The sequence below is a fragment of the Hibiscus syriacus genome, unplaced genomic scaffold, assembly GCF_006381635.1.
Source record: "Hibiscus syriacus cultivar Baekdansim isolate YM2019G1 unplaced genomic scaffold, ASM638163v2 tig00116971_pilon, whole genome shotgun sequence".
Classification (NCBI taxonomy): Eukaryota; Viridiplantae; Streptophyta; class Magnoliopsida; order Malvales; family Malvaceae; genus Hibiscus; species Hibiscus syriacus.
This window is the reverse complement of record NW_024063495.1, coordinates 3,153,278-3,181,153: the sequence shown is the minus strand read 5'-3', so window position 1 is coordinate 3,181,153 and position 27,876 is coordinate 3,153,278. Positions and strand designations below refer to the sequence as shown.

General features: G+C 33.2%; 4 protein-coding genes across 7 annotated transcripts; 1 reads left to right on the top strand and 3 right to left on the bottom strand.

Moving 5' to 3' along the window:
* Nucleotides 1-1,726: 1,726 nt before the first annotated feature.
* On the bottom strand, nt 1,727-9,879 carry LOC120192143 (probable E3 ubiquitin-protein ligase ARI7). Its single transcript, XM_039194977.1, has 15 exons — nt 9,564-9,879; nt 7,721-7,845; nt 7,395-7,500; nt 7,193-7,283; nt 6,729-6,901; nt 6,335-6,451; nt 6,176-6,264; nt 4,794-4,901; nt 4,122-4,209; nt 3,936-4,022; nt 3,485-3,532; nt 2,542-2,613; nt 2,339-2,438; nt 2,125-2,251; nt 1,727-1,942 (listed from the first exon to the last, which is right to left on the bottom strand). Exons 1-15 carry the CDS (start codon nt 9,747-9,749, stop codon nt 1,837-1,839), a joined length of 1,623 nt encoding a protein of 540 aa, XP_039050908.1. The 5' UTR covers nt 9,750-9,879; the 3' UTR covers nt 1,727-1,836.
* On the bottom strand, nt 3,505-27,876 carry LOC120192142 (mitochondrial import inner membrane translocase subunit PAM16 like 2-like). 2 transcript variants are annotated; one of them, XR_005522755.1, is made up of 6 exons: nt 27,754-27,876; nt 26,698-26,785; nt 26,110-26,243; nt 25,834-26,019; nt 5,158-5,163; nt 3,505-3,525 (listed from the first exon to the last, which is right to left on the bottom strand). XR_005522755.1 is itself a non-coding variant. In XM_039194976.1 (4 exons), the coding sequence occupies exons 1-4, from the start codon at nt 27,754-27,756 to the stop codon at nt 25,891-25,893; spliced, it is 354 nt and encodes a 117-aa protein (XP_039050907.1). In that variant the 5' UTR covers nt 27,757-27,876; the 3' UTR covers nt 25,831-25,890. The 2 variants fall into 2 exon arrangements, 1 of the variants encoding a protein (XP_039050907.1); XM_039194976.1 differs by lacking the exons at nt 3,505-3,525; nt 5,158-5,163 and having other exon boundaries at nt 25,831-26,019.
* Nucleotides 18,164-21,525, bottom strand: LOC120192139 (PTI1-like tyrosine-protein kinase 1). 3 transcript variants are annotated; one of them, XM_039194973.1, is made up of 9 exons: nt 21,093-21,252; nt 20,623-20,791; nt 20,095-20,348; nt 19,849-19,975; nt 19,680-19,735; nt 19,462-19,556; nt 19,014-19,146; nt 18,774-18,860; nt 18,164-18,667 (listed from the first exon to the last, which is right to left on the bottom strand). In XM_039194973.1, exons 1-9 carry the CDS (start codon nt 21,123-21,125, stop codon nt 18,542-18,544), a joined length of 1,080 nt encoding a protein of 359 aa, XP_039050904.1. In that variant the 5' UTR covers nt 21,126-21,252; the 3' UTR covers nt 18,164-18,541. The 3 variants fall into 3 exon arrangements, with proteins under 3 accessions (XP_039050904.1, XP_039050905.1, XP_039050903.1); XM_039194974.1 differs by lacking the exon at nt 21,093-21,252 and adding an exon at nt 21,432-21,525 and having other exon boundaries at nt 19,462-19,735; XM_039194972.1 differs by having other exon boundaries at nt 19,462-19,735.
* LOC120192140 (2,3-dimethylmalate lyase-like) lies at nt 23,618-25,398 on the top strand. Its single transcript, XM_039194975.1, has 3 exons — nt 23,618-23,978; nt 24,868-25,079; nt 25,270-25,398. The coding sequence occupies exons 1-3, from the start codon at nt 23,633-23,635 to the stop codon at nt 25,381-25,383; spliced, it is 672 nt and encodes a 223-aa protein (XP_039050906.1). The 5' UTR covers nt 23,618-23,632; the 3' UTR covers nt 25,384-25,398.

The following is a 27,876-nucleotide window of genomic DNA, read 5'->3' as shown; positions in this document are numbered from 1 at the left end:
AAATTAAAATATCTATTCATTTTATTTATAAATTTATTAATTATAATTCATTATTCTCTCAAGTTCTCCCTAGACGCTAAATCAACTAATCAATCATTCATTGAATTCGATATTCAATTTTTTTTTCTTCATATAAATCCTTTGAAAAACCTTCTTTCTTTCTTTCTTTTATCTTCTCCTCTTCGATCATCATTCATCATAAAATTCTCTCTGAAATCTCAACCAAAACCCACCAGAAAAGATAGAAAAAGAAGAAGAAAGAATGAATGTTTCATCAACGATTTCATCTTGTTTTCTCACACAAGGGATGTTTCTGTCGTTGGCGATCTCGTGTATTGCTCCGGTCTACATCTTCCTGCTCATCTTGGAGTCTCAATGGAGCAACAACGGAGCTCATTATTCTTCGTTGCTTCATCAAGATTGCTGTTTCCCGATGTCGAACAAGATGGGTGATTTCGTTGTTGTAAGTGATTCGAAGTTGTCAAATCTAATGGAAAATGGAGCCTGTTTTCCCTAGCAATTTCCTCGCAACTTTAAGAATAATTGTTTTGAGTATATGTTTTCTTTTTTGGGGTTGAATTTGTAGGTTTAACCAAAGTTTTGATTTAGGGTTTCAACGTGAATTTTGTTTAATTTTGATTACAATTTCTGTTGATATTAATGATTAATATGGTGAATGATGTATTTGAGTTTCATCAATTAAATCCCTTAATTTAGCTATAAATTTGATGATAACCCAAATTGTGTTAAACTAATTCTCTAAATCATCATTGTTTAGAAATTTGATGGGTTCATCATATCAGCAATTAATCACACATAAAAAATATTATATCAAGAATATAGATTAATCATTAATTGATTAACGATTTTTATCTAACACGATCTTTTTTGATAAAAATAAAACGTTTAAGAATAAAATATTTTATAAAAGAATTAAACATAAAGTAATTATTTGTACAAACAGAGTATTTTAATTTTTACATCTTTAAATATTATCTTATAAGTCAAAAATATAAATGGTGTTTAAATTTTGTAAATTTATAAGATTATAATATATCAAATTAAATGATGATAAAAGTAAGTAAAGTAGATATTACAAGAACAAAAATAATATTATTGATCGATACGATAAAAGTACCAAAATTATTGTAAATGTTACGTACACCAATTACAATTACAATAATATTATTAAATTCAATAATTAAATTACTAAAATCAATTATACAAAAAGTTACCATAAAAATGTCCAAAACTGTATTTGTTACACATAACTCATATTTAACTGTATTTGTTACACATAACTCATATTTCATATTTTATTTCACAACTAACTCATGTATATAAAATCCATTAAATGTTATTATTTCTTGAGGTCTTAGATTCAAATAACTGCATCCGTAGAGTGTTATCAATGATTAAAAAATTATAAACATATATTATCTTGTAATTATTTCCAAATATAAAGTTATAGATAAATTACAAATATTTCATTAAATTCTATTTTAACAATATGCTTACAATATTTCATGTTTCTATTCACACACATCTCATGCATATCGATTCATTTAATCATATTCTGCATATTTGCATTCAAAGCCTACATGATTTGTAAGAATGCAACTTGTACACATAAACCATATACATATCAATGTAACTATAGATTGAGCGGATGCCGTACCGGAATAAGGTACGTCCCCGGCAAAAAAGTTAAAAACTTTTATTTTTATGAACCCAGAAACAAGAAGGCACAGCAGAGTTACAAGGACTACTTGTATCATCTACATTCTTGTCGGAACCACCGGCTCTAGGGCTCCCCGGCACCTCTCCCCTTACTGCTCACGGGTTCCCGGACTTGCCGCTACCGATTGTGTCCTGGGAGTTCACATCCTCCAGACCATTCTCTAGTGCTCTAACCAAATTCTCAAAGTACTTTTTTGTCACACTATAATATAGAAATGTACCGAAAACTAAAATCAGTAAACCCTAAACATCAAAGATCCGGCCACTTTCGCGAAATTCCGGCTAAATATTATTGGAAGAACAAGAAGTAACATATTACAACATCATTGCCAGTCCCAGGTACTGTTTAACCATACGTTCCATTTAAAAGTGGATAAAACAAACCTAGTTAGTTCGGTTAACTTAGTACGGAAGTCATCGAAGTCGCTTGATGGGCCATCAGCTTTAACAAATTTCTTTAATTCTATCTCAGCACTCCGATGAAGCCTTTCTAAACCGGCCTCGGCCTCCCCTGAACAAAACAGAGAGTCGGTCATGCCATGAACGATCCCTTTAGAAAAATAAATTCTAGTATTTTTATGGAAAATATGTGTATTACCTTGCAAGTACTCGAAAAACTGAATCTTGGTTTGCTCATGCTGGGGAAGATAATACCCGTATGCGTAAGTCCATTTGAGAACTCGCCTACATTCAACTATCTTCAATATTTTACGGATCGGCAAAAGGAAAACAAATGAATCAACTCCTTTTGTTCCAAAAAGAAAACGATGAACAGATGACAGTCGTATGATTATGATTTACCTGAAGCCATGCTTCTGTTATAAACTTAAGCTGAGATTTAGTTGTGCATTGCACAACACAAAGCTTCTCCATCTGGAAAAAAAAGATTAGAACTTTTCTCAGAAATTTTAAAAAGTAAGAGATTGAAGAAGAAAGCAAGGTATACATCCGATATAGACCTAATGTAGCTATGAGATTACTAACTATTCGAATGAAACCATGAAATATGGTAAAGCTGCTTTCTAATCAAATCCACTGCAGAAATTCCGAGGTCAAACGACCATGCTGGAAAGCAGCTTCAAATATCTATCAGGTGAATGATAACTTTTAAATAAAAGCTAAACCAAAGAAAAAGGCAATAAAATCACTACATTCTACACTCAAAACTCCATGAAATCATTTTAAAGAAGCAAAAAACAAAAACCCCGCAAGTATCTAAAGAATATATAAAGATGCAAATACAAGCAAATAAACAATACCTATATATAGGGGTAAGCAAAACTCGATTTGAATATTCAACTCGAAAAAATTTCAAATTCGAGTCGAGTTATAAATATAATTCGAACAGCTCAAAAACTTTAGTAATTAGTTGATTGATTTTTAAATTTAAGTCGAGTGACTCAACTATGTATGATATATGTATATCACATATGAAAAATTATGAAGAAATATTAAATATATATGTATTGTATATTGTTATAGAAACCGTTTAAATTGAAATCAAATAGTAACATAATATTATAAATATTTACAATTGAAATTAAACATAAACTCAAACAATTCGACTCAAAAAATTTTCAAATAAAGTTTGAGTTATAAAATATAACTCGTCAACTCGAATAACTTTAATTTTTTTAACTCGACTCGATCGAACTCTCACCGCTACCTATATGTACAAGTATGTTCGATTTCTTGTTCTTTTTAAAGTTTGTTTTTTAAATTTAAAAAAGAGGTAAGAACTTACGAGCTCACTTTCCATCCTGTTTAAATCTTCAAGAGCCTTTTCTCTTGACTGCAAAAATAGGAACTTCCAGGTTATCCAATTTTTTATTGAAAGAAGGCAACATTTTACCAATGTAATCCATTAAAGGAAACAAAAGACAATAGCTAAGACAGAACCAATCATGGAAACATAAAACATCCGAAATAACATTCATGAAACAATTCCAACTCACTGTATTCTACTATAACTTTATCCTCAGAAAGATTAAGCAGTTGGTGGCATATCAACGAATAAAGGTCTCAAGCTATGGAACACAAACTCGGGCATGGGAAGGTTCATGTATGAGAGGAAAAGGCAAAATTTTGAGTCGAAAGCACTAATTATGAAGCACATAAAAGCCAGTACATAGAAGTCAATTTAAGAAAATTCTATTAATGACTCATGCCATGATAAATCAGGGAAATCTGCATACTGATTGATTGCTTGCCCAGCGTTCGTAATAATGAGTGTATCTATCCAAGGAGTTCTTTGCCATATCTCGCCTAATTGTATCCACAGACTGCCAGCAAGAATATGAATCATGAGTCGCAAGTTCAACCACTATGAAAGCAGATGTTAAAGAGACAATGACTGAAAAAGGCATTATTAGTATCCATACTCCCTGCTTCTTAGCAGCTTCATATCCGTTACAAGAATTGAAACCACCAGTGCTCGAACCATGTTGTGCCCATGGACCAAGACATAACCTACATTTACATAACATATGATTAACATCACATAAAGGTTACAACTGTTATATAAAGAGAAGCTGAAGACTTCAATTTTATCTCAATTTTTATGTAACTTGCATTTAGGAATCTCAGATCATCTATCATGAATTGTGATTATTTTTCAAATTTCAGCAAATAATGCATCCTAGGAAGATGATGGTTGATTGGATTATGTTACTTAGAGGAGTTCTGTCTCATTTTCTCTTAGAGTTTGTCCGGTTACTTTGTTAACTAGTTAGTTTCCTATTACAATCATAGTCTTCCTAAAAAATTTAGACCAAGATACTCGAACTTTGATGCGAGTGTCGGATACAAGTATATATCCGAGACAAGTATGTCCTAAAATACTTTTGTATTCTTCTCTCTCTTTCCCACTTCTTACTTTTCCTTTATAGTTGCAATATTCTTGCTTTAACATTCATTCACACCACACTACCTAGAATTTCCAGCAATCTTTCTCCTCAATCTCACTATAAACTCACAGTAGACAGACTTACCATTATGCGGTCTCAGTTCAAGTAGTGTCTTTTATCAGGACAAACAAAAAAATTGAAGCTTACCAGCAGAACTCATAACCACAAGGCAGTGTGCATGTCATATGCATACACCCTAGGTTCTTTTCAATTGGCCGCTTACACTTGGGACAAATCTTGGAATTATTTAGTATCCTGAACATAGCATACAACAACAGTGGTAAACATGATAGCAAGATTGTCCATATTTTATCAGACTATGTAAATGAGTGAAGCTTATAAAATGTGGAACAGAATAAAAAAAAGTAGCACAGGTTTCGAAGTATATAAATATATATATATATATATATATATATTCACACACACACATATGAATTCAGTTTAGTTAGCACTCAGTTATAGAGTTAATAATGTATAAGTAGTCCTTGTTAACAACAAAGTAAAAGTGAACTTAGTCTCACTTTAGAAACCATTTCATTCATCACCTAGTTCAAATACCTCCTCTGCTTGCCCTTGCAAACAAGATTAATCATGTTAAATTGCCAACAAGGCGGAATTATGCATAGCTATGTTACTGGGACTCGAATGTGACTGTTGGAGGGGGTTGAGATCGTAGTCGATTAAACCAAATTAACCGAACCGACATAACAAAATTTTTCTGGTTTATTCAGTTTTGGCTGTTAATTAGGTTTGGTTATCAGTTCTATCCAAACCGAATAAACCGATTAATTGCATGTATATATTTAACTAATTTAATCTTAATATGAAATAAAATACTCAAATATGAAAAATCAATCTAATTATTTAATTAATTACAAATATGTTTAACTTAACAATGATTATTTTTATTTTATATATAAAAAATATAAAGGAGCAAAAAAGAAGAAGTAAAATTTGGTTATGTCGATTTTGGGTTTAAAGTTGGTTTGGTTTATCAGATTTTTACTTTTTATGATTAAGTCGGTTTATTTGGTTATTGATAAATAAAAACCGAATTGACCGAATGCACACCACTAGTGGTTGACACATGCATGCTCAATTTCTTTTCCAAGTGTTTTTATATATTGATGGGTTCCAGGAAGATCTATCTAGACGGATATCCTAAGGATATCTTAAAATGTATCTGACATGGGTACTTTAAGAAAATGAAGAGCTGAAGCAAAAAGAATACAAAGTGCAAAAAACTGAAAAGAGGTTTCATAATAGACCTTTTCATTTTTTTTAATTAATCACTGATATCCGATCTATTAACTAACTAATCCAGATCGGGTACTACAGAGGCGCAGGCGACCCTCTCATTCCAGTTTGCTCCATTCGCAAACGAGACCTTTTCATTTCTTAGTTAGTTTAGCATATCCAGCTTTGGAGAAAAACAGATCTAGCATTTCTTCCTAAATTTAAATTATATAGTAAAAAAATACAGGAATCATAATTAGCATGTTTCTTCAAGAAAGTGCAATGTATCGTACCAATTCATGTTTTCCCCATCCACACTATTCTTCAACATCCATTTTGTCACAGTATCACAATCAACAGGACGATGAGCTTCTACAGTACACTGCAATCAAGATTTGCTTGAAGACATCCGTTAGTGAGTGATGCCCATGAAATATAATCTAATAAAAAACAAAAAACGCTAGAGAAGAGAACAAAACTATTGAGCACAAACATGTGATGTCAAAATCACCACAGCCAACAGCAAAATACACAGCATTTTCACACCCTGGAGCAGGGCACCACTTGGTCTGGCAGTGACAAGGTCGATAGATATAAGAACTTTCAGCAAAAAGAGAGAACCCATTAAACTAAGATAGCCGGCAACTCATGCTCACTAATGCATTGCATGCACAGCTGCACAAGTGCTACACAAAAGGGGACACAAGTAAGTAAACATGCACTGCAAAGAGTCTAACCGACTTTCAAAAGTCCGGTCATCAACAAGCAAAAAAGTTCAAATTATTTGATGATTAATAATCCTTTGTAACCTATTGGTATATCTCAAGATTCTAATACAAGACATACCTCCCTGTTATCTTCAATATAGGATCTGAGTAGAAACTGAGAATACTTTTCCTTTTCTTCGCAAGTTGCCAATTTATCAATCATATCTGTGCCCAAAGCAGCTTTACAAGATGGCTCGGGACATCTCAGCAATAAACATCCAGGACCATCATTAATTCTTGTGCAAAGGTAACCTGCCATATTAACGAAATATAGCATAAAAAGTATAAGCAAAGGTTTTGCGTCAGAAGCGTTAGAGCTGACAAGGGTGGAGTACTTACAACAACAAAGAACACTGAATTTAGTATATATTAGCAACCTAATGTAAGAAAATCGAAACCTTCATAACCAAATGCAAATGGTAGTATGTTGTTAAGGCAATATTCATTGGAAATTTCAATTTAAAGAAAAGGAAAGCACTTGCATACAACCACACTTAGATTAGATATATAATTAGCCTATCAAACAAAGCATTTAAGAGATACCTTTCCAGCAATCCCGGCAAAAAGGATGACCACAAGAAGCTGAAGCAAAATTGTCACACGGAAGCGATTCAAAACAAATCCCACAAGTAAACTGGTTGGGAAGCAATAGTATGTGTCAGAGGTACATAATTTGCAAGGATGAACAAAAAGAAAGAACATGTTTCCTAAAGCATAGGCAAACTCGCAAATCTATAGAACTTACTTTGCTAGCATCTGATACTTCTACAACTGGTCTCTCCAACAATCCAACAGATTTTCGTACTCTATCTTCATCAGCAAACCATTCTTCGTGCACTTGATTAACATTCCTATATAACCAACCGTATTTTAGAAACAAATTACTAAAACTCTATGAACAGCCTTCGAAAATTGGAACACGGTAAAGCAGCCACACATCTACCTTTCCACCAAAGCCGAATAGCTTACTTGCTATGTTAAATACCATAAAGGATGCCTTGAAATGGTGTATGTAAACTAAGACATAAAACGAAGAAATGGACAAACTTGATATTGAAACCTTAATATTACCAATTATAGCGACGGAGCAAAATGGTTGCCTCAACTTTCGGTATTGAAAGAACTGTTGAAACTTTAGAAATATCATCCTCTTGTCGATGTTTTATATCTGCTTCTTTCAAAACAGTGTAACCTTGCTGAAATAGGAAACAAAAGCATAACGGTAATAATGCAGGAAATACTTGTACAAAATTCAATGCTTAATGTTTTTGATCTTCCAAGCTTCAAATATTTGAAGCCAGCAATTCCATTATTACCACAAGAATATGGAGAGCAAGAAACGAAAGCCCGCTTTCCAGATCTATTCATCATTAACACCATAACCCAAAAGTTTTAGACCTCGAGCCTATGACATGGAGTAACAGTTTCATCCAATTGTTTCTTGGAACCTATTTCTTCAATTTTCATCGTGACGAAATCAAAATGTAAAAAAAAACAACTGACTTAATAAACTACTTAAATTCAAATTAAATTAAATAAAAATCAAGAACATCAGCAATGGCAGGTGGTAACCCCTTAAGAAAATCATTCCCTCTTTAACAACCAAATCATTCAAAAATCCTTGAGCCTGAAAAATAGTTGATGATCAGCTATAGGGTGTAAATGAGACACTAGTATTCACAAGCTATTTGAGTTCAACTTGAAAAAAAATCGATTCTATTCGATAATTATCAAGTCGAGATTGAGCAGCTTGAGCTATTGATCAAGCTGAGTCCAAACATCCTAATACTAGCTCGAGCACCTCACGAGCCTAATCGAGCTTTCTAGTTAATATATATTTTAAGTATTTTTCTATTTTTAGAGAACACAATTACCCTAACCATATATTATTTACCCTGACCTAATTTCAAACCCTCTTTCCCCATCTGCTCACCTTTATTCCCCACAGCTCACCACTCCAACCAACATAAGCATTCATTCAGGAAACCGATTTTTTCCCTATACTTCGATTGCTTCCCAAAACCCACCACTCACGAAGCTCCAATCACAAGAACTTTGACAATTCCATTTAGGTGACCAATTTCTTTTGAGTCTTATATTTCAAGCAATGATGCATCTTTATCTCTTTGAGTTTTCTATTTTGATTACGATGGCGATGACGATCATGGTTTTCTTGAAGATGACGTTGCCCATGTTCAATGTAATGATTGAGTTGCATGCTAAAAAGAAGCTTAATATATTTAAATATTATCCAATCATTGTTTTTTTTAAAGACTAGCTATCTATAAAGATGCTGCAGGTTTCATAACATCATTTTTGTAGAAATATATAATATTTAAGTGTCTCAAACGTTGATTTGATTTCTTCTAAATTCATTGGTAGTTTTATATGCAAAAGATATTTAATTTTAGCTCGAACTTGAGTTAAAATATGAACAGGCTTAATTGAGCTCGAATAATTGAGTTTGAGTTCGAGCTGAGCTCAAACTTAGAATTTGATGTTTGGTTGTGCGAGCAGAGTATTAAGCTTCGAATATTGAGTCAAGCTCAAGTTGGTCACTATTCGGACTCAGCTCTGCTCATTACACCTCTAATCAGCAACATAAAATCTATTTTTATCATTTCACCACTGTTCTGACAGAAAATTATATAAATTTCCAAACATTTTCTTGGATCATGATTTATCTTTACTCTTTCCAAACTAAATTCATTAAAATTTCTGTTTTTCTTCTTCAATTTTTGTGTCTGTCTAAAACGTCCTTAGATTGATTCAAAATTAAGCAATCCTTAGCTTCATGCTTTAAAATTCAATGACAAACACTAAAACAGGCCTAAAAATATTCAATTTATTTCCTAGGATAATTATCAAAATGAAAGCATTTTCTTCTATCGCGGAACTGAAAGACAGAGATTACCTTGGGACGCCGAGAAGCAACTACGCCTGTATCATCAGCGTCGTCATCTTCAAGCAAACCTTGACCCTCATCGTCATCGCCATAGACACCGTAATCATCGTAGTCGTCTTCGTAACCATCGCTGTAATCACCGCCGTCAAAATCGTCTTCCATGGAAACCGAGTTCAAGTTATCCTCCGACACCATTCCGAAAACCCAAGACGGAAAGGCCTTGTATGGATGGTGGGAGAGGAAAATGAAACGAAAGAGAAACAAAAGAAAAACAAAGAAAATAAAAGATTTTCGGGTAAGAAATGAATTGAGAGAGAGTGGAGAGGCATGGTTTTTGCGGTGCGAAAATCCGAAGCATGCGGCTCTCGCTTTCTCTCCCGATCGTCCGAATCAATAAATACATTTAATTTAATTAAAGGGCAAAGTATATAAATGGTATCCGATTATAAGGTATTATTTTGTTGAATCTCTTTATTATTAAAATTTACAAAATGATCACTTAAATATTAATATGTTTCAAACTCGTTCTTTTTTGTTGAAAAATTGACGAGCGTCTAAGTTGAATGTTAACTTACTAGCTGGAATATGATAAAATAATATTTTAATGATATCTATAGGCACCACTGTTGTTTCAAACACTGGTTCGACGACATTATGTTTCAAGTCCTGGCTCGACGTAAACGAATACTCGATCCATAAAATACAACTTAAATAGTTTTGGGATCATATTTTATCATTTCTCAATCAACATATTAATTTCCAACTCAAAAGGCCATCAAATTTTTAACATAAATGGATAAATTTAGAATATATGAATAGTTAACCACTAAGGACCTCAATGGAGAATAACACTACCTTTAATCACTAAGGACATTTATGGGTTCAAAAATAATTGGATTTAATTTATGGATCAAATTACTTTATGTATAGTTAAAAAAAAATCAATTTATGGATAAGATCTAATTTTATGCTCAAATTTTTTTTATTGAGCATGGTATTTGTGATTATATTCTTTGAATATCAGATAATTTTTTTAATATAACTCTTGAACAGATTTAATGAAGAAATCGTTTATTTTATTAAAAACAAATTTTAAAAAATAATTTCTATAAAATGAATTATATTTTATAAAAATTATTTCTAAAAATTATTTTCCAGTATCGTTTTTTTAGTTGTAAACGCCAAACACGATAGGCTAAACGGGTTGGCTAGGGTGCTGCGCAGTAGCCTCTGATTCATGAGCAAGGATGTCTTTCATGGTAGCTGGGGGGATGCCAGAGTGTTCAGCTGGAAGTGTTGTGGTTGAGCTAGCTTGGCTATGTGGTCAGGAGCAATGTTTCCCTTACGAGGAACCCATCTAATTTCTGTTGTCCAAGCTCGGTTCCTCAGCTTGGTGATTAATCGAATGAGTGAGAGTCTATTATTTTCTGCACCATGGTCGTCCAGGAGTTTCACCGCCTGTGCACTGTCGGTTTGCATTTGAATTGGTTCAATCCTAAGGGACTAAGCGAGTTTCAAGCCTTCAAATATGCCCTATGTAGTTCAGCGTTGAGGACAGATGATATGCCAGTGCCCCGATGGAAGCCATGCATCCATTTCCCTATTGAATCGTGAATTACTCCACCAATGATGCTAGCTTTAGTTTGAGGATTAGTGCTACTATTCGAGTTAAGGCAGTACCAATCTCGTTGGGGGGTGCCAGCTGCTTGCTTCGTTTGTGGCGAGTGGTGTAGGGTTGCTGGGGGTGATCGTTGGCCAGCTTTCAAAATATATAGCCCAAGCAGTGCTATGGTGTAGCAATATGTCGTCTGCATGGGAGGTATCGTTAAAGACAATATCATTTTGGTTCTTCCATAGTTGCCATGTTATTGAGGCAAAGAAAGATGACCAATGAAGCCTATCGATTGTCGTCTGTGAAGATAGGTTCTTGAGCAGCCAATCCTTTAGGTCCAAGGAGAAGACATTCGGTCTCGAGGTCGAGGGGAGAACTTGTAGCCAAAGACGTCTAGCTATAGGGCAATTGCGTAAGGCGTGGGTGATTATTTATTGCGAGCATCCACAACATTGGCAAGAAGGATCTTTTGATAGCGAACGACGATGTCTTTCATGATTTGTCATAATTTTTCCTTTGAAAGCTAGCCATAGGAATAGACGGAGGCATTGGGGGATGTGGAGGTGCCATACTAGCTTCCACATTGGGTTGGCACTGTTCCATGCTGTGTTCAGTTAACTGTTTATAGGCTGTTTCAATGACGAAGTTGTGTGTCGGTTCCCATCTTCACATCCAAATATCTGGTGCATCCTAATCATTGGGAGGGGCGATGCTCATGAGGTTTGTTATGGCATTTCTCTCTATTAGGTTTGAGAGGCATTCAACATCCCAAGAGCCATCAAGGTTGAGAAGATGGAAGGGTTTGAAGTCACAATTGATTGAGTCAAGATTTAATGCAACTTTCTGGATGGGTCCTAAGGATTATTTGTATTTAAGTGTCGTCCCAGAAGCTAACGTGTAGGTCATTTCCAATCGACCAGTCCAGACATGCATGGAGTGATTTCCATACCTTTGAGAGGCCACGCCACAGGGAGGAGAAGCTTGGTCGTGAGATTGATCGAAGGCATATTTTGAGATTTTATATTTTTATCGTAGTAGTCGAATCCACAGCGCATCCATTCGAATGACTAGGGCATATCCGATTTTCATCATAAAGGTCATATTACGCTCATGCAAGCGGGGGATGCCAAGGTCCCCTCGTTCAATTGTTTGGTTAACGGATGGCGAGTCTACGAGATAGAATTTTTTCCCCGAAGGAGTCGATCCCCGTATGAATTGCCTTATGAGTTTATGTCTGCATGAAAAATGGGGGGATAGTTGTCAATACCGACTTTGCTAGGGCGATTCGCCCGGCCATGGAGAGAGTCTTTTGCAGTCGTTTAGCTTCTTTTGCATTATGTCTAGTATAAAGGTGATGTCGTGATAGCTAGCTCGTTTGTGTGGGACTGGTATTCCTAGGGATTCTACCTTTTGGAAGCCAATGGTGGCGTAGATTGTTGTTTTCATAGCTGTAGTGGTGCTAGGCGAGAATATAGTTATGATTTACGCTTGCTTACTTTGTGCCCAGAGTAGATTCCAAATTCTGTTAGAATTGAGTCACGATACTTGCTTTCTTGTTTCTCGCTTCGGCATAGAGGATTAGGTCATCCGTGTAGGATAGGGGTATGCCTTGGTGAGCTAATCTGAATGGTTTCCAAGAGCCGTTTTCCACGACCGTATTAATGTTGTGGCCTAGTCTCTCTATTGCCGAAACGAACAACATAAGTCACGTGAGAATAAAGTATATATGCTTGAAGGAAACTTTCAAACTTTTGCAGAGTCAGACCACGTTCAATAAACATACTTATGAAAACTAAAACTCGTGTTAGAAAGATAGTTGTGTGAAATATATTTATCTTTTTATGTTTTTAATTTGAATATTAATAGGACAATTATTATTTTAAATAATTAAAATTAAAAAGATATTTATTATCTATTTAACTTTGACTATTAAAAGATTATATTATTTTAAATATTTTAAATTAAAAGATATTATTTATTTTTTACTTTGAATATTAAAATGTATATATATATTTTGAATATCTAAAATTAAAAGATATTATTATATATTTAAATTTGAATAAGTAAATCATTTTTGAGAATCCCTATAGATAGAGAGCTAACCCCTATAGATAGAGAGCTAACATTCTTGATTAAAAATATCTTAGAATTCAAGAACTTTAAATAACTTTCAAATTATTTTGTTTTCCTTTATCTAATTTTCTTATTATAGACAAAAACAAGGGATGATACATTACTGTAGATGATCATCTAGTGGTTTTATTTTGAGGGGCAGACGATTAAATATCTCGAGTGTCAAATGATTGAAAATTTGTCTTAAGAAAAATGTATAGGCCAACACGTTTCTGATTAATGAACAAGTGTACTTAGTTGTTATTCATTATAAATAATTAGTATTTTTATTTTTAAAATATTATAATAATTCAATTAGTATTATTTATGATAAAAATTATTAAGTTATCTATATCGATATAAGTTAATTATTTTTCTCTCAAACTTTGACGTATCAAACTGTGAAAAAAATATTATTAATTTATTTACATCAATGTTTTTTATTATTATTAATGTTAGTTTGTCATTTTCCCTTAAAAAATACGATAAGTCATTTTACGATATTAACATTTTTTATTAACTTAATATTGATTTTACATCGACTAAAATTTATTTTACTTGAATAAAACACAGACAAATAAGAGAAATATTTTTTATGAACGGTTAATCGTGCCGTTAAATTTAAACTGTAACCCCCTCAGATCGATGCGGGTAACCCGATCCGATCTGGAGTGTCACATTAGGGCCACCGGAGCGACCCATTATAAAAATAGCGGAAAATTTAAAACTTTTATTAAAACATGTAACTGTCTCGTATTTAAAATAAAATACAATTACATGCTCCCTAATCACATGTACCATACTCTGCAACAACGTCGGAAAAACTCCTTTACTGAAGTCGATAGATGCACTAGTTTAATTCTTCTAACCTGCAATGGTGAGAAATAGAGTGAGCTTCGAAAAGCTCAGTAATACATAACTACCAGATGATGCTGAAGAACGTGCAGATACCGATAAACATATATTTCCTTATTAGTTCAGACATCTACAGATCTTTATACTGAGCAGAGATCTTACGGATATTTCAGGTAGTAACAGATAATAAGCGTTTAGTTCAGAGAAATATATTTCGTATGTTTAGGTTCAGGAGATCAGAATAGGTTATCTAGTGTGTTCCCTTAAAACCAGTGAAAAGATACATATCTTTTAAAACAGTGGCAGTTTAAAACATATTTACCCTGTGCACAAAGCAGAGGAGCATGCAAAAACGATAAGGTCTTATACTTGCACATAGCAAAAGAGCCTAGGGAAACTGTAAGGCTTACCCTTGCACACAACAAAGGGACTTGGGGGAACTGTAAGGCTTACCCTTGCACACAGCAAAGGGACCTGGGGGAACTGTAACGGTAATTAATCCATATTTAGAAATCATGTACAAAAATACCGTAACCAGAAACCATATCAAAATATGTGGTAAATCAGATATCAAAATAAACTGTATTCAGAACATCGGGAATTGTCTCATAAAAATATTCAATATGTGATTTATCAAGATCATATTTTCCAATGAAAATAGGAAACCCGATAACATATTTCAAGTAAACATAGTTTTATAAAACCAGTAGATTCCATGATGTCATAAATCAGGAATAATTCATATTTTTCGGTAAAACCCATAATCAAAAAACATATAACATGTTGTCATGGTTCATAAACCAATAAATCAATAGTTTCGGTGAAACTCATTTAAAAACATATAAAATCGTCATGTGGTACATGTGAAACACACTAGGATATCCAAGTATTTCTCAGAGACACTTAGTAGTTATCAGAATGAATAACATGAAACTGATGTAATTTGATCATATTCTAAAAATGAGGTCTTATTGAAGGGAATCGATTGCTAACCAATCTAATCCGACATTTAAGGTTAATACTTTAGAATTCCGATATGATTCATGTGCATCAGGAAAGTGTTCAGGAATCTTTATACAAAATATGTCGTTTGATCTTATTATCGAACAACTCTTAGATGAATAGTTCCTAGAACTAATGCTTATCGATTGGTCAATTCATTGTTCTTCCAGGATATTTACTCTTTAATACCACAAATTCTTGTCCATAAATCATTTTTTTTGAAATCATCGCTGAATAGATCTTCCAATGTCTTTATTTCATTTCCACGCTTCCACAATATCATGTAATGCTGACGTATTTGATTATTTTGTTCATAACCCATTGTAATTGTACACTATGTAAACTCATCAGTGTTTCCAAACTTATCCAAATCACTTACTAAATCCTCAGTCATTGAGGTTACCTAGTTCATTTAGCAATCATGTCCATTCCAGTTACTTTGGGATTTTCCAGAGTAATTCAAACGTTCCTGAATTTTAGATACATATTGTACTTTCATTCCATTCAATTTGGTATTCGTGGTTGATTTGTTGAACAAACGTCCAATTCTTAGTACTTAATGCGATCTAGAGTTGAGCTGAGCTGAATACTTCCAAAATTTATCATCGAGCCAAACTTGAGGAGACAAACACACATTCAAGTAATATCTATGCCATCCAGGTATTGACATAGCTTTAAGGTTGATCTACTCACTTAAATTGTGTTACATTGCTTTTAAAGGTAGTCCAAGACCTATGCTTATTTGGATTCCTTAATTAATCCAAGACATTTACGTAGTTTAGGCCATAAGGTTATTTTGGTAATTTTGGTGTTCAGTTTTATTCCATTCATTTCAAAGCTCGAGGATAACCAATCATTCCTAGTGATATTCTTAGGTCATTTCCATTACAGGGGTATTTTGGTCATTCTACAGATTCAGTGTATTCTAATCATTTTCTCCCGTCTGATCTTACTATTAAATTCAATCTTATAATTTATTTCAATTCTTTCGAACAATTCTGACAGTAGAATACCCCCGATAAATTATTCTTCAGGTATTTACTCATTACTTGAATATTTTCGGGTTAAGTGCCTTCTCAGATTTTACAAACGGAATATCATGAATTTTTTTGCACTAAGTACAAATCTTAACAAACAATTTCGTACTTAATCAAGTTAAGTACAAATCTTCAAAGTAATTTCCAATTCAGGGTCAACTCGAACTATTTTACATCTTAAGGGCATTTCCGTAATTTCTTAACCAGATAATTTCGATATTAACTCTTAACGAAAATAATATAATTTAGAGATCTTATGATTAATTGTTTTCTTGAACATTCTCTGATCTTGAAATAATTCTCTTAACAGACTTATAGTATCATTCACAAACACTCATACGATTAAAAACCGGTTATCCATAATTTCCAAGTAAAACTAACATTTCTTATGCACATCAATATTTATATCGGATCAATATGTCTTTTCAGAGTTATTAACCAACTTCCAGGGACAATTCTTGTCATCCTACAATATAAGGGTATTTTTGTAATTTTACCCTACCGGAATATTCTCATAATTTCCCATCCAAATACCTTTAACACTTAACCTTTGATGATATAAAATATAAGTTACAAATTCATGGCTGATTTCTTTATCACTAATCACAAACTTGTAATTTAATTCTAACAATTCTTAAATCTCTTATATTAGTCATTCGATCCGTATTCAATTACAGAATTTCTACCACATTCATATCGAGTGTATAAATTATTCAACTTCACAAAAGTGATCAACATTATCTTATTCATGCATTTACCAATATCAACATGTTCCATAAAGCATAAAGAGGTAGTAAAGTATTACCTCGATTTTCATGCAATACTGATCGACCATTAAATTCCATTCAAACGCCCTCGATCTTGAAATCATCTTCCAATATTTCCTCGGATCCATATCAACATAAATTATATAAAAACGGAGCTTAATTCTGAAAAACGGATCGGACCGGGATGATAAATCAGTGAAAACAGCTTACCGGGTTCGAATTTGGCGAAACTGACTTCGGATTAAGATTCAGGACGTCGAAAACATAAAATATGACTTTTCGAAAATCTTGAATTCTCGGTCAAAATCAAAGTCAACGGGTTTGACTGGAAATTTCCAGGCCTTCGGGTCTGAATTTCGAAAAACGGATTGTAGAATCGGATTTGGAACGTTGGAAAACGTCAGGATAGGTATACTCGGTCAAAGTTAAAGGTCTTTTAATGCCCCCTAAATTGGGGTGTTACATAAATGGTCAACTAACCGTTATAATATTTATTAAATTTTGTTAATCATAACTTAACCATTAAGAAATTGTTAACCACTAACGTTAACTTTTATTAACGGTTCGGTTATAAGGTTAACCTATAGTTAACCTATTACAATATTTTTCAAACATAACAAACACTTAAAATTTTTAAATTTTCATAAATTTACGACAATAAACATATATATATATATTTGTAAAAAACTTATTTATTTATAAATGTATTTTATTTTATAGAAATATATATATATATATTTAAAATATATATTTCTTCAAAATATGTTTACTTTAATGTGTTCCTATATAATATAAATATGATAACTAAAAAATAGGAGGAATAATTTTGATTTTATTTCTAAATTTATTCTCTAAAAATATAATTAATTTACTATAACTTATTAACGATTAACTGATGGTTAACCATTTATCGAAATTCCTATGTAATCGTAATCGTAACTGTTAACCAATACTTTTAGTGATTCAATTAACCGAAAGAGTTAAACCTTAACGATTCAGTTAATTAACCTATAAAATGTAGCAATTACATCGATTAATTGTTATGATTAACGGTACATCGATTAATTGTTATGATTAACGGTAATGGATTAATTAGAACACCCCTTAAAAATATATATATATACCCTTTACATAAAGTTGTATAATTATTGGAATTCACAAAACCATTTTTTTTCTTTTTACATATAAAAGTATATAACTTTAAACATAACAAATCAAAGCATACCTTAGAGAAATAAGAAACCCATCATTTTAGCACAAAATATAAGAAAAAAATCCCAAGCAAACATATAACTCATTTAACATTTATATTCACTACACAAACCCAAATCCATTGGTCAATTCTTTCGATGATTAAAACTCGATAAAAGTTCGGAAAAGTTCGGCACTCGAGGTCTGAAATCTGGTGACGGGCAGATCATGTTGGCGATGGTAAACGGTTGAACTCATCCTACACGTTCATGTTATATTTGAAAAGTATGGAAAGAAAGAAATACAATTACTATTTTAGTGATCCAATGAAAGCTTCCGATTGATGAAGCCAAACTGTGCCTGGGCTAGGAAAATTTCGATGAAAGATGAGGGAGCGAGGCTCATCTGATTTTAAGACTCGGGCTCTGGAGCTGGAGTGGGGGCCTTCAACAGTGGTTGGAGAGCCTTGACGACAATGCTCATGTTTGGACGGAACTCAGCTTCGTATTGCACGCACAATGCTGCCACAGCTGCTAACTGCATCAACAAAACGTAATGAAAACCGTTAACTGCTAGTTTAGTGTCGCTGTTACATGTCTTCGGTGTTCGAACAAGTTAAGAAGACACGGGACGACAGAAGTACCTTAGCAATTCCTTTAGGAGGATACTCTCCCTTCAGTTTTGGATCTACACATTGTTTAACTTTATCTTCACTCAGTCTTGGAGTAGCCTAATTCGAGGAAAAAGAAACTTTGCAGAGTTAGTCACATTAAAAGTGAATACGAAAGATCGAGCACTATATAAACGAAACAAAAAATGCACCATCACACTAGATAAAGAAAAGGGAAAAGATTGATAGAAAGAAGAGAAAACATTAACTCACCCAGGTAACGAGGCTTTGCTGTCCACGCGGCATTTTGTGGTCGACAGGTTTCCTTCCGGTTAAAAGCTCTAGAAGGACAACCCCGAAACTATACACATCACTCTTCTGCGTTAACTGTCCAGTCATTGCATACCTGGAACAAATTGGAGCAATAATATCATAGATTATATCCGTAGCACGTCCGGGATAGTGTTGCATTCATAAAAAAAACTACATAAATTCATGCCCTGTAGTTCTAGCAACACAGATAATGGACTCAGCAATGTAGCCTGTTGGACCTTAGATGCATTTTCTATCTATCGTAAAAGAAGCAGAAACGAATATAGGGAGTCTAAATAGCAGCCTCATTAGGGGGAAAAGGTTATGTCAATAAGTAATTATGCATAATTTTCTAGATGTTATACGAGAAGAAATTAAACATAACATAAAATGAGCTTAGAAAGAATACTCTGGAGCATGATAGCCAAAGGTCCCCAAAACTCGAGTGGAATGTAGACGAGCAGCCATGTCGGGAGACTGGTTTGAGAGGTTAAAATCTGCAATCTTTGCTTGGAAATCATCAAACATAAGGATATTGCTAGATCTGATATCTCTGTGTATAATAGAGGGCTGAACCTTCTCATGCAAGTATTCCAAGCCCGTGGCTGCATCAACTGCAATTCTTACCCGATGCATCCAATCAAGCACAGGACCTTGTTGTGCCCCTTGAACCCCCTTCCTTCCTAGAACCACCAGAAAGAAAGAAGTCAAACTAATAGTGTCTATTTTGTGTAACAAGATCTTGTCCGATAAATCTCTATCAGGAACTAATGCATAAAACAATGACTTCACAAACCATGCAATACGTCCTGTAGTGATCCCATTGTCGCGAACTCATATGCAAGCACACGGTGGTTTCCTTCAACACAATAACCTTGCAACTCAACAAAATTGTCATGCTTCAATTTTGAAACCCTTGAAACCTAACAAAGAAAGTTCGTAAAGTTGAAGTGCTAAGAAAAAGGGGAAACACAAGATACTTGAACAACATAAAATTGCATTATCAATCAGAAAAGACCATTCGTTCTAATTGCCTACAAACCTGGGTCAGAAACTCAACATCTGAGTGAGTCTCGGAGTAAACATCAAGCTTTTTCACAGCCACAGCTTTTCCATTGTCCAAGTTTGCATAATAAACTCTTCCATATGAACCCTCTCCAATCAAAGCCTTTGATCCGAAATTCTCAGTCTTTTCTTTCAATTCTTCCAGTGATAATGTAGGCACTTCAATAGGTGATACTGATTTTTGCACTTCGTGCTTGGCAGGAGCTGCCGCCTTTGAGTTCTTTTGATTCCCTGAAAGCACATAACATCAGCAACGACAAATCATGGAAAGGACACAAGTTAAACTTGAATAATAAACGAAATATCTCGGAAGTTGTTATTTAGCTCTCATGCCTAGCCCAAGTCACATTTCTATTCAGTGGTTTTAGGTAATTTCGTATAAGGTGTTCAACAAAGTAGAATTCAATGACGCATACAATCGCACAAAAATAACCACATTTCCCACAGCGAAAAGATTCATAACTGCAAGTCAGAACTACCAAATCAAGTTAGCATCAAAGCATACCATCAGTATCATCATCGATGCTCTTCAAGTGCTCATTTTCATGCGGCTGGTAACTCTCTTCGACCAGACACGAACAGCAAAGCCATCGACGCATCCTCGATCTTCTCCTCAAATACAAATCGTCAGAATTTTCTAGTCGAACAAAGTAGCCAGGAGGAGGTGTCTGTGCCTGCATAAAGTTTTATGAACACATCAATAATCAAATGAACATAGAGTAAAATCAAATTAAACTATGATAATAGAAACAAACACATATGAAGAACAAGCTTAAAATCAATAATTCCATGTAACTGATCAAAAAGGCAATGAAGATACAATTTACCGCGAAAGTAAAAGCTAAAAAGGACAATTGAATTAATTATAACTGATTAATCAAATGTTATGAGAAGGATTTTCGAAGAAGTTAACATTTTCAACATTCGAATTCATAAGAAAAACTGAAGGAGATTAATAGACCTTTTAAGCCTTACCACCAAGCCTTGTCGCCGATAACCATCTTCCATCAGAGAAATTAAAGATAGAAGCAAAAATTAAACGGAAACCCAGAAAAATTAAGGCCGATGTCTAAAAGGGTCGATGAGAATTCACAAAACAAATAAAAAACTCAAAAGATAAACGAAATCCTTCAACTTTAAATTTGAAAAAAAAAGAATGAGGAAAGCAAGGGGGTAATAATAATAGTTGAAGAAAACAATGGATACAGACAGGCACACGTAAACAACACAGCTTTACAGATTCGAAACCGAAACAAAAAGGATTAAAATATATAAAATTTGAAAAAAAAAATCCAATTATATTAATGATAATACCTGGCTCCTTCTCTTTCTTTCTTTATTGTTGGAAAATCTGCTCTGTTTCTCTCCTAGAATTTGTTTGTTTGTTTGTTCTTTACGGAAATTGGAAGAATTTCATGATTTTTGAAGGGTTTTTCCTTTCGAATTTTAAAGGAAAAAGAATAAATTTGCCAAAGAGGCAACGAGCGGACAACATGATAAAATAATAAAAACAAAAAAGGAAAATCGAAATATCAGCCTCTTTAAATATAAGGTAAAATATATTCCAAGTCATTTAATTATATGTTTGATAATAAATAGATTGTTTTTGTTTTTGTTTTAAACAAATTATTTAATTAAAGTGTTATTGTAAATATATCACTTGCTTAGATATTGAGATGAACAAAAAAAAAACATCTAGGATGTAGGTAAATTTGTTTTGTCAAAAAGTATGATTGCTATAGTGTATGTCAAAGGTCGTTCAAACGACATGCCATTTTCAGAAAAAGTATTCGGATTACATGATATTTTTTTTTGTAACTTAATTTATGTACAAAAGTTTATAATATTGCATCTGGGTTAAATATTACCTGTAGTCCGGACGCGTCTCAAAGACGACGTGTTGTCGGATGACTCCGGTGTGTATTATAGCAACCTATATCAGAAAAATAATTCCATTGACACCGTAGATGAAAAACTTTTTTCTCTCACGTTATCCAATTAATTTAGATGTTGAAGTGATATAATAAAACTTTTAATTAATTGTGTGTAAATGAATCGAGTTTGAACGAATAAGATTGTGTTTGCGTTTGTTTGTTTATTCTTTTTAAAAGGTGTTCATGTTCAGTTTATGTTCGTTTAAATTTTTAATATCGTGTTCATGTTCATTTATTTTTTTAAGGTATTTGTGTTCGTTCGTTTAATGTTTGCGAATATGTTCGTTTAACATTAATGAACATGTTTATTTAACGTTCATTTATATATTCATTTATATGTTCACGAATATGTTTATTTAACGTTCGGGAACATGTTGGTTTGCAAGCTAAAAATAGAAAATTATGTCACTAATGCTTAAACTCCTTAAACTTCATAGTTTAAACTCCAAATTTCATCATATGCTCAATCTAGTTCCTACATTCACCAATATTTAAAATATAAAAAAAAACAAGTTTGTAATGAACATAAACGAACAAGTTGATAAACGAGCTCATAAACAACCATGTTTGTGAACATAAACAAATGGAGCACACCTCTACTCGTGTTTGTTCGTTTACTAAATGAACACAAAATTTTTGTTCATATTCGTTTATTTAGTTTAATAACCGAACATAAAAGAATATTATACGAATAGTTCACGAACAGTTTACTGAACGCTCTATTTAATTACACCTCTATTTTTAATCTTAAAACATATATTTTATAAATTTGATCTTAATTTAAAATAATTTAATAAATTTATCTCTTTGTATTTAATTTTTTTAAATTCAGTCTTTTAAAATACTCTTAAATCAAACAAACTCGTCAAATTAAAATTAATTTTGAACAATTATATTTTGTTAATAAATAATATTAATAAAAAAGATATAATATTCATAGGAGAAGAGGTAGAAATATTTTTTTTGATTATTCAAAAGATAATTATAAAATAGTATATGTTCGAAAAACTCTTAATCATTTTAATAATAAATTCTCAAACATCCCTACAAGTGTCATGCTCGAACTCGAGACCTTTAACTCTAAGAATAAAAATCATCACTTCAACCAATGAATTTTTTTTCGTGCAAAAAGAAATAATTTAAAAAATGAACAAAGATTAAAATTAGAGTTTTTTTAAATATAAAAAATTATTTTTTAATCTTAAAATATAGCTAAATTGATAAATTATAGTATATAATTTAAATATTAAAACTATTAATATATCAGATTATATCAATATCATATCCTTTTTAATATTTAACATAATATTTTTTAACACGATTGTTTATTGACTTTTAAAAAAATTATTTATTATTAAATACATAATTAAATGTATTAAAAATAATATTTAAATGTGAATTCTATACGATGTTTTACTCATCAAATCGCCATTGACAAATTTATTGTATTTATTTATTTATTTTTGCCCGAAGAAAATTCCGTGACTATAAACTGCCTTTTCAATTTTGTCACCAGAACGAAAGCAAAGACATTGTGACACTGAGAGTTGAGTGAACTTTTCAGTTTTTCAATATTCAACCATGAACCCATCATCATCATCATCAGTGATTAGCAGAGATCAAGCTCTCTCTGTTTTCAATCACCCTTTCCCACAATCTCACTCTTCCCCTCTTCCAAATTTAAAAAATGGTTCCTTTGTATCTCCCACCATCAATACCCACACAAGAAAGCCAAAGTCTCACACTTCGTTCACCGCTCCTAAACGACTCCAAGTCATCACTGGTTGCTTAGGTGAGAGGAGTTCGCCTGCAAGGACACTTAGACAGATTCTGGAATCGCCTGGGGTTCATCAAGGCCCTGCTTGTTTTGATGGTCTTAGTGCTAAGCTTGTTGAAAGAGCTGGCTTTCGGTATTGTTTCACCAGTGGTACCTTTTCTCTTCCTTTTCCTTTAGTTTCTTTTCATTGATTTATGAATTCCAAGATGTGGGTTTTCTTTAGCTGGAGTTGTTGGATCTAAAAACTTCAATCTTTTCTGTTTATTGATCGGTAAACAGCTGGTGTTTGTGATTTGGGTTTCTTTGATGGTTTATGCAGTTTTGCCTTTGAGTTTATAAGTAGGGTTGTAAATGAACCGAGCCCGAATGAATTTGTTTGTTTATTTTTGAAGGTATTCATGGTTTGTTGTGTTCCATTCAAATTTTAATAACATGCTTGTTTATTTATTTTTTAAATTGTTAATGTTCGATTTATTTTTGAAGCTGTTCATGATCGGTTCAAAATCTGTTCATTTTCACCCCTATTTATTATCCCAAGACTTGTTATTTGCTTATGGATTGATAACTACTTGAGCTTCTATGATTGATAACTACTTGAGATTCTATGGTTAATGTTTCTCTTTAAAATTGGATTTTTTTAAGAAAAATGTTCTTGCAGTTCCATTAATTACAAATTTCTGATTGAGAAATTACATTTTCTTAACTTCAAAGTACTAACTGATCATTTCATTAAAGCTAGTTCTTTTGGACTTAATTTGAGGACCATATATGAATTCAGTGGGGTTTTATAGTAAAAACTTGGTAAATACTGCAATCTTGGTCCTTTTGTTCTTACCACATGTTGGTTTCATTGTAGAACACTATTATTTTTGTTTCTTGGAATTTATCCCTTTAAGCTTGATGCATTTCCATTTTCCAGAATCAAAATCTGAAATGTGTATTATTTCACAAATGTATTTGTTTAAACGATTTTCACTATCTTGTTGCTCGACTGTCTCGAGATGCTTTGTGCATTAACATCCTTTGTTGCCATCGTTAGGATTTTCCATTTCTGCTGCTCGCCTGGGCTTACCGGACACAGGATTTATTTCCTATGGTGAAATGGTTGATCAGGGCCAACAAATCACCCAGGCCGTGTCGATTCCTGTTATTGGAGATGGTGATAATGGATATGGAAATGCGATGAATGTGAAGAGAACTGTTAAAGGATATATAAGAGCCGGCTTTGCCGGGATCATTCTCGAAGATCAGGTACATGTTCTGAGCAAAAAAATAAAATAATCTTTTCAAATATTTTTGTTGCTGTATTGACATTATACGAACACTGCAGTTCCGTAAACAATGTTTATGGTCCTCTAAGCAGTTTTCTAAATAATCTTTGAATTGCTTATTTGGTTTTGTTCATATTTGAGGCTCAGGTTTTATAAAATTTCACCGTTAGGTGTCTCCGAAAGCTTGTGGTCACAAACAAGGCAGGAAGGTGGTGTCCAGAGAGGAAGCCATTATGAGAATTAAAGCAGCAGTTGACGCTCGCAGTTCTAATGTCGACTTGTAACCGATTTGAAACTCGAGTTCTAATGTCGACAAATTTGAAATTAATATTTCGACTTCTTTCACAGGTAATTTTTGGTTATATCGAAAAATTGTGGATGCGATTGCACAGGTGGCAAGTGGAACGCCGGGAGATTCATACCTTAGTTTCAAGCTTCCTTAGAATTCTTAAGTTTTGAAGAACATGCTGGAACAAATACAAACTGATAAAACCACAGTTTCTTACATACTGGAACAAATGCAAACTGATAAAATTCAAGCGCTCGGTATTGTTCTTTACATACAGTTTCTTACATACTTTTTCAGTGCTTCAAGTTTCAACTAAACTACTATGTAACTGTTACAGCTGCAACAAGTTAGTCGTCAATGACATATTGCCGGAACAAAAACTTAATCATTATATGCAACCAATCAACTATATAACAGTGTGGACACAAAATTATAATATTCGAGTAGGTATTAGATTACAAATGGACATCTGTATGTGAAACGAGTAAACCTGGATGGATTCTCAACTAGGAGGACTGCCCTCTCCTTTGGCTCGATAGGCGGCTTCTAAGCACTCCTTAGCCCGATGAACCTTTGACTGAAGGTAGAAGCTCCCGACCTTGGCATTCTTCTCAAATAAATGGTCATACTTCTGCAATAAAGTAATGGAAGAAGCTTTAAAGGTTATTCGAGACGAAAACAACTGAAAGGGAAAACGAAAAGAGATGCTTAAAATACTAGCCTTCATTATCTCCTCCCAGGCGGTATCCTCGCTTACACCAAGAATCTGCCTAGCTTCTTGCTCCGTCATGACTCTACCAGCTCGGCGGGCGGCATTTTGTAGTGTTTCATGAGTAACACCAGATTTCGCAGCATCTGCGATGACCTTACTGTTCAAAAGATTATACATATGAAGCAAACACAATAGCTGTCACTATAAAAACATTACTAATCACCTCCTCGGTGCTCACAGCGAGTTTAACAATAGAAAGGAAATAACCGAGTTGCAAATACCAACTAAACAAAATTGTAGTGTACTGATCTTTCGAATAAAAGCACATCACTGCTGCTAATTTATTACAATAGGATGCTGGTTTTGGAACCAAATCAAATTTCTCAAGAAAACATACACAGTATATGTCAAAAAGGAAAATAGGAATCAGTTTAGTTCATCATGTAAATTTCCCGATAAGTTGCGTCTGTTACGGTGATTATAACACACAATTGTACCATTGTTAAGATAAAATCTTAATAACAATCAATAAAAACAGGCTCCTCTTTTTAAAGCAAAGTGAAACACGAAATAACAGTAGTGTAATACTGAGCTAACTTGCAAGTGCTTGACGGTATGCCTGAACAACAGCTCGAGCCAATATACCCGACCCCATTACAATTAAGTTGGCAAGAATCCTGGCAGCCTGCATAAAAGGGAATATGGATAAGTGAAAAATAATGATCATACCATCAAAACAAAAGAGTATCATAATTACAATGTACATTCATCTATAGTTACCATATCTATCTTTGATCAATGTTCTTATCAGTAAGAAGACAATATTTCAAAATCTGAGATTTCTTGATATAGGAACCAAAACAAAAGGGAAATTAAGGCAGCTCCAACAAAGCTTACTGCAAACCTCATAACTCTTGCAAAGAGTTGAATGTTATCTCGAATCATAAAACCGATACGAAACATAAAGTTAGTGATTCGAATTTAAATTCATCTCCTTCAAATATATCATAACCAAAAATCAATGAAGTTATAATCATTCTTATATACAATTTACATTCTTATCATTAAAATCAATATGAAACATAAGGGATGAAGATATGAACTTCGATTCATTTCCCTCCAATCTAACCACATCCAAAACTATGTCAACAAAGTCAAGATTCAATAACAAAAAAGCAGCGAATAACAGAAACATTTTATCCCTCTAACATCAAACCTGAGATAAAAAGATTAAGAAATAGAGGTATTGACCCATTATGCAGCCTAAACCAGCTTTACCAAACAATTCAGATTTTAATTTCACAAAGAACGAGGATACAAAATCCTTTAAAAACACATTAGCCGCTTTAAAAAAAATCCAAACCCAAATTTAAATTGACCCTAAAAAGAAAGTAAAGAAGTTGACCCAGATCAAGTTAAGATAAAATTTGAAAGATCATGCCAAAAGGTTTGTAACATAGTATTAAACAAAATATCATTGCCGACTACCAAAACCTGAATTAACTAAAAATTCACTAAGCAATCTAACAACCCAAATTAGCATTGAGAAACAATTACTTTTGTTGAAATTTAATAAAAATTCATCGAAACAAATAAAAATCCATGCAACTGAATTGGGAAAATAAATTACAGAAGGGTAAAGAAAGGACGTACCATGGCGGATCAGAGTTCGATTTAATCAATGCTATAGATGAAGAAGATGTTCTTCCTTTTCACCCCGAGAAGAAACAACAAGAAAATTTCGTTTTTGATCGAAACAGAATCTAAATGAAAACG